Source organism: Sturnus vulgaris, chromosome 13, assembly GCF_052056855.1.
Source record: "Sturnus vulgaris isolate bStuVul1 chromosome 13, bStuVul1.hap1, whole genome shotgun sequence".
Taxonomy (NCBI): domain Eukaryota; kingdom Metazoa; phylum Chordata; class Aves; order Passeriformes; family Sturnidae; genus Sturnus; species Sturnus vulgaris.
Genome location: NC_142255.1, coordinates 4,303,792 through 4,316,308, shown reverse-complemented (window position 1 = coordinate 4,316,308; position 12,517 = coordinate 4,303,792). Strand labels below are relative to the sequence as shown.

Sequence of the window (12,517 nt, the reverse complement as noted above, 5' to 3'; positions counted from 1 at the left end):
AATGCTCTCTAAGATACAGGACCCCAGTTTGTTTTTATATTATCCAGTAGAGCATTGTGTCACACTAACAAGAGAAGACCTTGCTGCTGGAAAGCTGTGGCCTCGTTGGCTTTACTGGAACCTGGTGAGATGAATGCCATGGCTGGGGTGTAGCTCTCGATGTTGTTCAGAGGGGACAGGGCAGAAGGGAGAGGGGAGCTGTGACCCTCTGCATCAGGAGAGGGAGAGGGTGCCAAGAGCTGTACCTGAAGAATAACTGTGAGCAGGTTGAAAGCCTGTGGGTAAGAATCAGAGTGTGAGGAAACAAAGGAAAACCTCGTGGCAGGTGTCTGCTGCAGGCCACCTGATCCAGGGAAGTCTGTTGACACAGGGCTCCAGCAGCAGGAGACATTACAGACCCGAGGGGTCTGGGGGACTCCATCCACTCCTGCAGCTGCTGGAGAAGCAGCAATGTGAGCCAGAGGCAGCCCAGGAGACTCAGGGAGTTCACAGAGGGTAACTCTTACAGCAGGTAACAGACATCCCTTCCAGAATGGATGCAGTCCTGGTGAGCAGCAGGGGCTCTTTGGGGCTGCTGGGTTTGGAGGCAGCCTGTACTGCAGTCACCAGGCACTCTGGAATTGGCAGTTCTGAGGGATATGGTTCAGGTGAAGAGTAAAGTCAGGCCTCTGAATGGAGGAAAACAAACTTCCAGCTCTTCAGGTTAGTCACTAGTATCCCCTGGGAAGCTGCTATTTAAAAACACACACATAAATTCATTTGGAAATTATTTGGGGATTCTAGTGCATTCTGTGTTTATGGAGAAAGGGTTTAAGTTCTGAAGAGTTCTTGGAGATCATTGTGGAAAGTCTAGTGATGGAAGAGTGGTTTGGACTGTTAAAACAGCAAGGGAAGACATTGGAGACAAAACCCAGACTATCTACAAAATGAAACAATACAAAAAGCATCTGTAGCTTCCTGTTTCTGTAAAAAAAGTGCTGTCAGTTTCTGAAATGTAACTGAAACGAAAAATAGCTCATACTTGAAGCTCTCTGTAGCTGTGCAATGGACTAAAAATGTCTAGCAGGTCTATGTGGAGACTTGAGAAAAACCATAACACTATATTGCACACTTCAGAATCTTCAGGAAAGAGTAGTTATGTGCTGAAAAAATCCTACTTGTGATGAAGTAGTTATTTTAAGCTGCTGGTTACCAGTGAATAAAAATGTGTGATGAGAGAAAATTCATTTTCTCTCAACAGTAAATGTGTTGCCAGTATACCCAATAAGTGTGTTGGTTTTCTATGCATCATTCCAACCTCAAAGAAAATATGAACATTTAGTATGTGCACACGGAGCTTTTAAAAAATGAATTTCTGTTATACCAAGAAAAATACGTGTTTTGGGTTATTTCTAGCCTGATGATGCTAATGAGACTTTATATAGAAGTGCATTTGAGTAAATGTGATTCTACTGAGCTAGTTTCTTTGTTTAATGAAAAGCTGAGTATGTTAAAGCATTAAATGGAAAACTGTAAGCAGCAATGCCATTACTACTTTTTCAGGTACTTTAGTGGGAAGTTGCAAGTGACTTGGCACCATGGTAGCTCTTTCCTTGAAGATCTGTGTCCGTCAGTGCAATGTGGTGAAGACGATGCAGTTTGAGCCATCCACTGCTGTGTACGATGCCTGCAGAGTTATTCGTGAGCGAGTGCCAGAGGCTCAGACAGGGCAAGGTGGGTTCCTCCATTTGTCCTTACTCACTTCATTGGCTGAATGGAAAATGGAATATAAACTCATGGGGGTTTTTGATATTGTCCTGTTTCTTCATTTATTTTTTGTGTTGGAGGATTTAGTTGCTTTTTTTGTTGTTTGTTTTTTTTTAAATTTAGGTTGTAGGGCTCTGGAGTGAAAGGAAACAAGTGCAAACAGATTTTTAAGTGACAGAAAGTAGCTGAGTTGTTTTTCGTCCTTTTGTCTTCCCAGAAGGTTTTCTCACAATGAACGTTTTTAGTGAAATTTTGACTTCTTAAATAAATATCTTGTTTACCTAATAGCTGAGAAATTGTTCTCCTGCTTGGAGAGCTTTCGTTTTGGTATTGTCTACTTAAAGCAGTGTTTCTGGCCATGTTTTTTAAGAAGATCTGCATAGACTTATTTTGTGGCTGAGCAAACGAAGCAACAACATGAATTACAAAAGAATAGCTGGATACCTCCAAAATGTGCAAAGAGAAATGTTTGAAACTGGTTAATAACTGAAATCATCACCATGCTGTGCATAGCATAGTTACCATGGTGCTGCATGTTAATCAAAACTGTCTCTCTACCTATTGAGAGAATTAGGTGAATATAGACTGGGAAACACCATGGACAAAAGATCTGGTTTTAACACAGGCAAAGTTGTCAAAATACTCAGACACATCCAAGCCCTTTGGTGCTGTATTGTAAATAATGTTACCAGCATGTGATTCTTGAAACAAGTTGTTTATTGAGGTTTAAGTTCTCAACCTTTACAAGTCATTTCAAAAATCGTGTCTGAATTGTTAGAAAAAACTTACTAGTAATGAACTTCATTACTATTACTGAGAATTGCTTCTCCTTTGTAGGAGTCCTTTGGAAACCTAGTTACAGAGCTTCAGCTTTCAAATAAAACTTGTGCATTTTTACCATGCTGGTCTCTCAAGGTAGTGATTGTAGGCAGCTGTTGAATTCAGACAAGTTGAGTGGTAAATATCCCTGAATATCCTGAACCTCAAAGAAAAGCCAAGGACTTCTCAGATTTTATAGTAGGGCTTTTCCTTTAGTTAAGACTGCAGTGCAATTACAAACTTCAAAAAATGAAGTTGAATGATGAACAGAAATGTTTCCAACATGTCCTTTCCCTGTTTTGTGGATGATAAAATGTGTGTGTGTCCCTGTTCGTTGAGAAGACTCACAGTGGTGTAGTACAGTTGATAAACTGGTTCTGCACAACTGAAAATGTACTTATGCTATCAGCTGTGCACACTTCACTTCTCCCACAAGCCTGGTCCCAGCACAAAAGTGACCATGATTTTCATGTGCAACTTGCACAACTCCTGCTTTTTCATTACCACAAATGAATATCAGAGCAGTCTGTGCTTCCTTGGTACTTCTGTGCTCTGTGCAAGGCATTTTGCCTGCAAAAGGTCACAACCTATTTATAGGCACAAGTTCTAAAATCTTACAGAAGTGATTCTGTATTCAATCTGTAGCATAAATACCCTGTATGTACAGATCACTTGACCCTTCAGGGGAGTTTTTAATAAAGGTCAGCAGGGAAAGTTTTTCATCTTACTCAGTTGTTTTTGGAAAGATTCTTCCTTTTAAATTGGGTATCTTTAAGTCAGTTCCACTTCTATCAATTAAGTGTAAGGTCATTTATATAATTGCATAACCAATCTCGTGTTTAAGGTAAATGCTGTTAAATGTAAATTATTGCTATGCGTGGTATATACAGATGAAATATTACCTGAAAATTGTTGATGTTTTTACCTGGCTTTCTAGCCCAAGGCTCCTAACACATGGCTGAAAGCAAACAAGGTAGGGCTCAGAGGTGCTGTAACACACTGTGCTGCTGGCCATGAGAAGGGGCAGCTTAACCTGCAGAGCTGCAAACAGCAGGCTCACCTGCTGAATGGGTGTTTGTGAAGTATAATCTGCATTGATTCTTCATGCATATGGATAGGCCTTCAATTAACAGTCATGATACTTCATTTTGTCTATCTAGAGTTTAGTCTTTGAAACCTAAGCCTCATGTGGCAATGAAAATTTTATAATTGACTTCTGAAAGAATCAATTGACATTGTTTAGTCTTCAAAAGATGCGAGTTTTTGCTGTGTTTGCTATGGATATAATTCTAGAAGCCTTGTGTATTTTTAAATACCTAAATTTGAATCATCTACCAGAAAAATTTCCAAGTTTGTAATAAACTCATTTGTGGAGGTTTGAAAGCAAACTGTGTTTTGAAAATAGAACTGCTGCTTGAAATAGTACACTGTGGTTAAGGCCAAACTTGCTTGTATTTTTGGTTAGTCAATTCCAAAGCAGGCCCTGTGAGCATTTGAAAAAGGTAGTCTCAAAGAAAAGTAGTTACAAATACAATACACAGTAGATGTGACATGTGAAGATGTGATGGTGTAGTGAAGCTTTTGTTCAAGTCTTCTGTCAAGCCTGATGTACCCTGCTATCTGCTGCTGAACTAAATATTTCATGAAGCACAGGAAAAAAAATTCTATCCAAGTTTATTGAGAATGGAAGGTAAGTGTAATGGAGGCTTAACCTTGAATCTGGATAGCCCTGAATAAAACCATATTGACTTTATTAGGTTTGATATCTTTTAATGTGTCTCTGTCTGTTCTGTTCCACAGCCTCTGACTATGGATTGTTCTTGTCAGATGATGATCCTCGAAAAGGTATTTGGCTGGAGGCTGGAAGAACACTGGATTATTACATGCTGAGAAATGGGGTATGGTGCAAGTCTCTTTCCTTCATCATCACATTCTTAGAAAACTTGTTTCCTAAATAGCAAGAAGAATGTTTAGCACTTAGAGGGGTAGGAAGGTCTTGAGTCTGTTCCTGAACTTGACCTGGTCCTCTTCCTTGCTGTGCCTCAGATGTCAGTGTTTTCCTGCATTCAGGTTGTGACTGTGAGCTATTGTGGTCAGTAGTGTCTTCATACAATGATTAACAGAAAGTTGAAGAATAACTTTTGTTTTATGCTTTGTGTTTGACATGACCTTGTGTTAGGGTTGGTTTCTTGTGTACTTGAGGTGCTGAGGTCATACTGGCTCATAGAGCCACAATGCTGCAGCCCTTTTGAAATGCTGCACTAGATTTCACAGCACAAAGGTACTTTGGTCTATCCTGCCCTGACTAGGTCTTGCCACTTAGGACAGTTCTTGAAAAATGACATTGGCAGATCTAAAAGTAGTCACTGCTCAAGGTTGTTAAATGAGTACATTTGCTTATATTGTAACAAAGGAAAAATCCAGCTTGGAGTGTGGGAAGGGAATCCTGTTTTAGGCATTTAAGGTAGTGGGTTGCCTTGTGATGGCTTCCAAAAGCATTTAGAAACAGTTGTGTTTAATTCCTAGGATATATTGGAGTACAAAAAGAAACAGAGACCTCAGAAAATACGTATGTTGGATGGTTCAGTGAAAACAGTCATGGTGGATGATTCTAAAACAGTGGGTGAATTACTGGTTACCATTTGCAGCAGAATAGGTAAGGTTTTGGGACCCACATGTTTAAGTATTTGTTTTTCTGTCATATTTACGTTTTGATTGTTAGGATGTTATGTGGCTAGAAATTGGCATACATGTGAAAAATTTAATTTTAAGTTACTACTTACCAAACACTTTCTTGGAACCTGTTGTTCAGGTTTTATCAAAGTTCTGTAGAGACTCACCTTTATCCTTAAACTTCAGGATTTAGCAGTTGAAGGCACAAAGTTATCCAGCAGTACAGGTACTAATTTTGTTATTGTACATTACATTTACTTTTTCCTGCTATGAGGCAGAGGTTTAGAACTGAATTTATACTCGGTGTTAATTGGATAAAAGAGGAACATTGCTGACCTTGTCATGTACCCAAGCTTAGGACTTTGTGTTGTTATGATTAAGAGTTGATCACAGAATTTTATCATTTGTAAAACAACATACAGAAGCCATTCAGAGCAGCTGGTCAAAAATGTGTCATATTGCTTAGAGTCTGTCTCAAAACTTAGCTAAATGGACTATTTTGAAAACAATTTCATATTTAATACATGCACTGCAAGGATGCAGCCAACATGGATTAATTTAAGTCTTAAAACAGTGCTTAAATCTCATTTAGAATTCAAGCGGCCTTAATTTGATTTATATTACTTTACTTGGAAAGTGAATCATCTATTTCAGTTTTGAGATTTTTTTATGTTGGATTCTAATGTGCTGTAAGTAATTTACCTCAAAAACTAGCTTGACTTATTTTCATGAATGAAAGTCAGGTGAGTGTTTAATTTGCTGTCTGGTAGAACATAAACATTCTTACATACAAAAAAAACAAACAACCAAGATATGGGAACAACTTAGCACATATGCTAAATATTTTGAACTGATTTTTGATTCAATTTCATGTAAAATTCACAGGAAGAGTTGAGTCATAATACTTTAAATAAAAAAATCATAAATTTCACATGGTTTCTGTTCCTCAGTTGGCCCTGGCACATTTCTTTTATATCATGGGTATACTGAAATTACTCAATCCTCAGGAAGCAATTGTAGGTTAAATTTCCATGAATGGAAATTTACTATAGCCTATCTGCATTTTAGAATTTACAGTTATTTTACATTCCATCATGTTTTTAAACTGGCAGCTTCTCTTGGTAGACAGCAGCAAAAAAACCCCTTATATTTAATACCTTTCTGCAAGTGGTAAATGCAGCATATGACAGAGAAATCATGTGTTGGAAAGGTGAGGTCAAATACTGGATTTATTTCTAATTCCAGGAATAACAAATTATGAGGAATATTCATTAATCCAGGAGAACATCGAAGAGAAGAAAGAGGAAAGTACAGGAACACTTAAGAAAGATAGGACACTCCTACGTGATGAAAGAAAAATGGAAAAACTGAAGGCAAAGCTTCATACAGATGATGATTGTGAGTAATGTATTCCAGGGTAATTCTCTGATTAATATCTTTCCACAGTATAATGCAGAGAAGCCATGCAGGAATGCATTTTTAGACTATTCAATGTGTTTCAGTTGGTTCCTGGCTGTATTTTGCATCCCTTTGTATGTAATTCTGTCTGCAACTGAGCATTTTTAAAATGAAATGAATGGGCAAGTTAATGCCTTTGGGAGTTAGCAGGTGTTTTGAAGTACTGTTTGGTAGGGATATTCCAACTTAAGTGTGAAGGATTGGTTTTGTCGCTTCATAAAAGTTGGATATTTAATAATTTATGCCTACTGAAGGCCATAAAAAGGTAGTTTTGTGTTTGAAGGGATAAGTTTTAACTGCAAGTGAAGTTTGCCAAAGAACTAAGACAGTATTTGATTTGTTTTTTGTGCTAAGTCTTTATAACTTTTTTTTCTGTTTTACTCTAAGACACTAAGGTCCACTGTAAGTGGCAGGAAGATGTTTTAAAATTGTGTTCAGGGATAAGAAATATAAACAGAATCATTTGTTTTAGAGGTAAAATGTTGCAAAGTTATTTTGTTGTTAAGCTTTGAAGATCTAAGTTTAGTGGTAAAACATTACTATAGTAGTTTATTCAGTACTAGCAATGTTTATGCTGTAGTATATCCTTGTTTCTCAGCAGTGCTGGTTTTCAGTTCTCATTCATTTGTAGCAAACCTTAAGCACTGATGATTAGAAACAGAAATGAGAATAACATTTCTTGTGGAGTTTCCCCCCAGTGGAACCCCCAATGATGCCCTGAGTTTCCCAAGGGCTGTTAACACTGGTGACAGTGGCTTTAACCACGTGTGTGTCTGTGGCTCTGTTGCAGTGAATTGGCTGGATCACAGCCGGACCTTCAGAGAGCAAGGAGTGGATGAAAATGAAACACTACTCTTGAGAAGAAAGTTCTTTTATTCAGACCAGAATGTAGATTCAAGAGATCCTGTTCAGCTTAATTTGCTTTATGTTCAGGTACAGTACTTTCTGCCTTGTCTGAGGAAACCTGTGTAGGTTAGTTAGAAAAAAGTTGCTGCTCTATCTTCTGGAATTCCACTTCTGGATATGCTTTAGTTTTACTCTTTTGTCTAGCCCTCCAAAAACACATGATAGTACAGAGGCTTTGCTGATTTTTTTTTTTTAATCAAATATATTGAACCCAGCCAAAAATCCACTGCCTTTCACATCCTGCTTCCTTAAAATCGGTACATGTCTTTAGTCCCAAGCTGCTCTTTTTAATTCTCCCTCTTCTCTGGATGGTGCTCTCTGTGTAATGTGGAATCTCAGGTCAGTCTTGTGAGCAGGTTTCTATTTCTCATGTCTCTTTCTCTTCTGCCTGATTAGTGAGAGAGTTTCTTCTGCTCTCCTTTCCAGTCTTAACCCAGACAGCACACAAGGCAGGCAGGCTTTCTGTCAAAAGGAACCATGTCATGTAAGACAGTAGGAATCCATCAGTTTCCTAACCTGTCAGAGGGGCTGTGCATACCTTAACAAAGCCAGGAGCTTTATGCAGAAGATCATATTTAACTGAAGGTGTCATTGCAGCTGCCTACAATTCAGTCGGAAAAAAAGTAGGCTTTTAAATTTGTTCAAGTTTTGGGGTTTTTTCCAAAGCAAAAAAAGCCCTGAAAGTTTAATGGAATGTGCTGTTGTTATACTTGGTGTTGCTATAAATTACATTTTAAAAATCTGAGGCAAAAGGTAAGGCTGTTCTATTGCTTGTAGACCAGCAGTACCTTTTTGAAGTGTTTTAGAAGACTGTCACACTGAGCTGTTCTCCTGCCACTAAAATATTTCATTCATGGTGTGACAATATGTGTTGGTAATGCTTTGTCGTTGCCTTGTCTATGGGTAGGTAGAGAAGGTAGAGCCTTGTATTGCCAGAGCTATCAAATCTGTCATCTTCAATGACCACCACATTTACACGGAAGAAAAATATTGTGTGCCTGTCCCTGTTGCCATATCTGTAACAGTAATTTTGTTTTTACCTACTAATTGTGGAGATCTTTTTCCCTGCTGTATGAAGCTGTGGGATGAAAGCTTTTCAATGTGTATTTGCATACACATGCATCTGTGCCTATGTGTGGACATACACTGAGGTGTGTGTGCATGTTGTATTTTATTTACACATGCATCAGGAAATGGCTGTCAAATTCTTTTTTTGATCAAAGCTGATACAATCATAGCTTAAATAAATCTCCACAGATACTCATAATGAAATAGTCCAGCCCTTTGTTTTATTAGTCACATACACATCCAGAATGGAATAATAAAGACATTCAGAAGGAAGACAGTGTGTTGCTGGCTGTATTGAAGCTTTCAAGGAATTTGAGATGGAATAGTTGTTTTAGGTGTCTCTGACACATACATCTCTGTTTATCTCCTCCAGGCTCGTGATGACATTCTGAATGGTTCCCATCCCGTCTCCTTTGAGAAGGCTTGTGAATTTGGAGGCTTTCAAGCACAGATCCAGTTTGGACCTCATGTAGAACACAAACATAAACCTGGATTTTTAGAGTAAACACTTCTAACTTCTAAATTTGGGTGACCTCAAGTATAACTAATATTGAGTTGTCACAGATTAAGCACATTTTGTTACTCCAAGCAGAGGTAATCAGATTCAGTGTATTTTCAATAGCAAATCTCCCAGTGAAAGGAGCTTTATTGCACAAATCAACAACCTCAGCTGATGAGGAGACCTTTGGCAGTGGCTTTTTAGACAGCATTAATAAGGGCACTGGCTCCTCCCAGAGTGCCAGTTAAGCACACACTTAGTACCAGGAAAGTACAAGAGTGGAAGGAAGTTTTGTGATTTGAAAAAAGTGAATACTCCTATGCAGAAATTAAAATTTCCAAACTTTTTAGTGGCATTAATCACTTTGTCAGATTTACCTTCTCATGGTGCTGTATGAATGGATTTCTAGAACTATGCTCTTTGTCTCAGGCATGGACAGAAGTCCTGCTCATGAGTGGCTCATCCTTTAATCTTTATTATGATAGTTAATTTACTGCTGTCAGGAGGGCAAGTTAAGTTTAACTGAAATTTAGATGTCCCATTTTTCTACTGATTTTGATTTTCTGATTGGTTTACCTGCAGTAGAATTAACCAAGGGCCGAAGTCTGAGGAAAGCAATGTAGGAAGGTAAAAGAGAGCTATTTACTGCACAGTCCATCAAGCCTTGCCTACATATGAGGCTCATAAATACCTTAATTGGAGGCACAGAACAATGGGTGCGTATTTGATTCCTGTCCTGTTCCACTGGCACAGTGCTCAGTGCTTCCTTTGTGAGCCACTTTGGCTTTTACCATATCTTAGGGAATCACTTGGAAGTGGTGTCTTGCTGTGGAATGTGCAGTGCTGCAGCCTTGGTTGTTTGAAACACTTCACTTCTGAGGGCTGTTCCTGCAGTAGCAGTTCAGTTATGCCAATAAACATCTTTCAGTTCCAATTAATAATCAGCTTTTCTTTTTACTGTTTTACTGTCTGTCTGCTCCTGATTGGCCCATGAACCTTTCCTATTATAGCTACTGATGCCTAAGAATTACAGGGGCCCAGTGTAACAGCTTCAGTGTACTCCTGATTTTTATTTCCTACAACTGTGACCAGTTACACAGCAACTTTTATCTGGGATTTGTCCATTGTCTGCTTATCCTTCCCTTCTCATTCCACTCACTGAAGAGTATTCCTGCAGCAAATCATCGGCGTATTATCTCATGATAAGTTGATGCTGTGTCATGGTAATGATTTCAAGAGTTGGATGTTCCCAGAAATAGTTGCTTTTAATTTTTAAAGCAGTAATTTCCCACAAGGTTAACCAGTGGCTTTTGCAAAGGCTGAACAGCATTCAGCTGCTCATTTTTTTAGGATTTTCTAATGCACTATTTGTTTTTTTCCAGTGGAAAGTTTTTCTCTTCTTTTTGAGCTCCCATAAAGTGTGTTTTATGGTGCACTGAAGCTGCTGGCTGGATGACACTTCTGCTTTGTATGCAGTTCTGAATAGTCTGGAGTCCATCATGAAACAGTCATCACTCATATAATGTGCATTATTTTTTTGTAATCCTAATAGAGATGAAAGGTGTTAATAACTGAACTGTCAATTACAAAAAGAATGTTACTCCAGTGGAAACCAGTTTGAACCAGAATTCCAAAATTCAAAACCTTCTTATAGTCTGTAGGGCATTTTTCTCTGCTGTTGTTTTATTTTCATTTAGGGTTTTGACTGTATTTGAACTAAACTTGGCAGGTAACCAAGTGTAATTGCTCTCTGTCCTGGTGTTTAATCAGTTTCATAAAATTAAGCATTTCTCATTTGGAGATAATTCAGTTTTTTCCTCTGTAGATGAACTTGCTCCAGAACCATAAGTCCCTGGTCATTGTCTCCTAATTTGAAGTGTACATGTTAATGATTTAGTGGTGATACATTTATTTTACATAGCCATCATGGCAGCCTTATTGTGAAACCTCATGCTTTTGTTTGTGAGTCTAAGTGAGACAAGTGATCCTGGCTCACTATGAACAGTATATAGAAATAGTGTAGTTAAATGCTCATTATTTTCTTCTGAGGACGCATCTCTCATCCTTTCAGAAACTTTTTTCAAAGTTTCGTCCAACTATTTTCTACTGTTTAATGCATAAATACCAATTCTTTTCAAATAAGAAAGTAATTTTGTTTTATATCAACTCTATGCTGTAGCTCAGGTATTTGAGAGGTATCCAGTCACTCACTGCTGAAACCTTAAGGTAATACAGGTTCCCTTAAGGAGACTGTCAGCTCATACAAAAAACAGCACAGAACAGAATAGCACTAATATTTAATGAAATGTTTGCAAACAGCTTAGTTCAGTTTGCCATGTCTACAATATGTTTGTGTAGAGAGACCTTTTGTGTCCTTTTTTGTCGTGGCTAAAATATTCTTGGCACGAATGAAGATTGTTGCCTGCATCTTGCTAAGACATTGCTGCTGGTTGTTGGAATTCCCTTGAAGCTCATACCCAAGTAAATTGTGAAAGCATTAAACGATCAATTTAAAAAGAGTCCTTCTTCGTGCCCTTCATGGTACTGATGTAGTTTTGCATGGCACTTACAGAGGGTTCCCTGGGGCTGAATTTGCTGAGAGAATATCTGATAAAGAGCTCACACTGTTCATCTGCAGGTAGCAAAGGAGCACCTGCAACTGCACACCTCCACCTCTTTGCCAACACCCTGACAAAACAGAAGAGCTGCGAGTGATGAGTGAGCTTGATGCTGAGCTTAATTCTTAAATCTAACCTGGTTTGCTGAATTAAGCTGTGTTTTTCAAGAACACACTTATGCTAATGAAAAACAACCCAAGTGTTGGCACTCATGTCATTTTTTAAGGAACTGGAAGATGACACTCAGTGTAAACCAAGTAAAATCAATGCTGCTTGCTATTAGCTGGTTTTTTTGACTGAGTTCCTTGTCCATTCTAATCTGTGTAATTTAAGGGATTAAAGAAGGCTAAATGGTATTTCCATTCTTTTTGCTAGCTCCATTAAAAAGCTGCAAAATAAAGTGAAACTGTGTCTGTAAAGAAAATATCTGGATTATAGGTAGAATTAAAATCCTTTAGTCTGTTCACAACTGGCATTTCACTCTTTCAGCTGAGGTGATCACTTGCCTCTTGGTTTAAAAATAGTAGAAGGTGATAGAAGGAAGAAACTTCCAATCCAACTGCAACCCACATGTGCAGGGGTATTACAACTGAGCATTTTTTTTGTGAATCTTGTTTAAAACAATCCATCCTTCTCAAAACTTCTAACTTTGTATTCTATTAGGTAGTCTAGCCTTCAATGTTAAGTGTTGCTTGTTTACTGAATAAATCAAAATAAGGAGGACATTCTC

At 38.2% G+C, this 12,517-nt stretch overlaps 1 protein-coding gene across 3 annotated transcripts in view; it reads left to right on the top strand.

Moving 5' to 3' along the window:
• The window catches only part of TLN2 (talin 2), a 129,221-nt gene that overhangs the window by 47,138 nt on the left and 69,566 nt on the right, over window positions 1–12,517 (top strand). For all 3 annotated transcript variants that reach the window (XM_088172405.1, XM_014879150.2, XM_088172404.1), the window contains 6 exons: window positions 1,543–1,713; window positions 4,366–4,463; window positions 5,092–5,221; window positions 6,484–6,636; window positions 7,487–7,629; window positions 9,044–9,171. In XM_088172405.1, coding sequence (XP_088028531.1) covers window positions 1,578–1,713; window positions 4,366–4,463; window positions 5,092–5,221; window positions 6,484–6,636; window positions 7,487–7,629; window positions 9,044–9,171 — 788 coding nt within the window. In that variant the 5' untranslated portion in view covers window positions 1,543–1,577. The remainder of the gene's footprint in view (window positions 1–1,542; window positions 1,714–4,365; window positions 4,464–5,091; window positions 5,222–6,483; window positions 6,637–7,486; window positions 7,630–9,043; window positions 9,172–12,517) is intronic.